At 34.7% G+C, this 1740-nt stretch overlaps 1 protein-coding gene across 4 annotated transcripts in view; it reads right to left on the reverse strand.

The window, feature by feature from the left end:
* The window catches only part of LOC101658656 (trafficking protein particle complex subunit 13), a 51197-nt gene that overhangs the window by 27278 nt on the left and 22179 nt on the right, over positions 1–1740 (reverse strand). For all 4 annotated transcript variants that reach the window (XM_004703569.3, XM_030888862.2, XM_004703567.2 and 1 more), the window contains exon 4: positions 725–809. In XM_004703569.3, the coding sequence (XP_004703626.3) occupies positions 725–809 (85 nt within the window). The remainder of the gene's footprint in view (positions 1–724; positions 810–1740) is intronic.

Below are 1740 nucleotides of genomic sequence, written 5' to 3' on the forward strand. Positions count from 1 at the left end.
TATGTATGGATTGTGATAAGAGTTGTATGAGCCCCTAATAAAATGATTAAAAAGAAAAAGAGTGTCAAGTTATTAGAACAAAGTGTTCTTATATTGAGGGAGGACTTGAGTAAAAGCCCAAGTCCGTCTGGTATCTTAATACTTAACATATAAATATATATACATTGGCCTCCATATCTTTCGTTATAAATTAATATATTTAGCTATATACCGAATATACTCGTGTATAATCCCAGTTTTTCAGTCTATTTATTATGCAGGATTTGTGGTAAAATTAGGTGCCTCAGCTGATATTTGGGTCAGCTTATACTCGAGTATATACGGTACATACCCATAACTCTACCTGTATAAACAGCTTTTGCCTCCTAATTCTTTCCTCTATTTCCTTTCACCTTCTTCTGTTCCATTATCATGCTCACCTTCCATTTGGCTCTCAGTAATTCCTTTCGGATACATTGCACATGATCCAATCCCACCAGGCATTGTATGCCCCATCCTTATTTTTGACCAGTAAATTCTTTCAGTATAATATGACAAACTTGAGGATAAGGAAAATATTTAAATACCTAGCATAATGTCTCATATTTTATGTGTTAAATTAATGTCTATTTAATTAAGGATTCCAGTATCAACTATGCATTGAAACACATTTTTAAAGACATAATAAATATGAACAAGGGTTCTGCCTTATTTCACAAAAACATATCACAAAGATAACACTTACTTTTACCAATATATCTTTTACAACTTGACTGCTATCATTATGAACGCTGATGTAACTGGAAAAGGTTTCACCCAAAAATATATTCCTGTAAATAAAATAAATGTTTAGGTAAAAATCCACTCACAACCTTTATAAATGTACTATTTGATCAACAATGAGAATTTCACACAGAAAAAAAAAACCTTCAAGGCGGAGAGCAGGCAACATACTGCTTCAACTTTATTTTGTTTATATTAACCACTCAATACTGGTGCATAACCTTCTAACTTCATAAATATAATAGTCACTGAAATCTGATTCATTTTAAGAGTTTTAATATTTTTATCTGAAGAGGCCAGAGTAAAACATTTTTTATTTTGAAATAAGTTATGCCCTGAAATACAGAGATCCAAGTTATCAATTTTTATAGTAACAGGAAAAATTTAATAATTTTTCTTAAGCTATCTTCATAAAAATAATTGATCACTAGTTTTACAATATATACAATATATACACGAGTATAAGCTGAGTTCTTTTTCAGCACATTAAAAAAAACTTTTATTGGGGGCTCTTACATCTCTTATTGCAAGCACATTTGCCCATATGCCACCAACATCATTTTCAAAGCATTCTCTTCCCACTTGAGCCCCTGATATTTTCCCCCCTCACGAACCCTTGATGAGTTATAGATTATTTTTTTCCATATCTTACATCGTCCTCCGTCACCTCTCACCCACTTTTCTGTCATCCATCCCCCTGGAGGGGGTTCTAGATTGATCCTTGTGATCGGTTCCCCCTTGCTCCCCCCACCCTCCCCTAATCCTCCTGGTATCTCTACTCTCCTTGTTGGCCCTGAGGGGTTTATCTATCCTGGATTCCCTGTGTTGCAGGCTCTTATCTGTAGCAGTGTGCATGTTCTAATATAATCTGATTTGTAAGGTAGAATTGAGATCATGATAGTAGGGGGAAGGGAGCACCAAAGAACTAGAGGAAAGTTGTGTTTCATCGGTGCTATACTGCACCCTGATTGACTCATC

This window comes from Echinops telfairi, unplaced genomic scaffold (assembly GCF_000313985.2).
Source record: "Echinops telfairi isolate 266 unplaced genomic scaffold, ASM31398v2 ScPeMD7_7469;HRSCAF=8507_1, whole genome shotgun sequence".
NCBI lineage: Eukaryota > Metazoa > Chordata > Mammalia > Afrosoricida > Tenrecidae > Echinops > Echinops telfairi.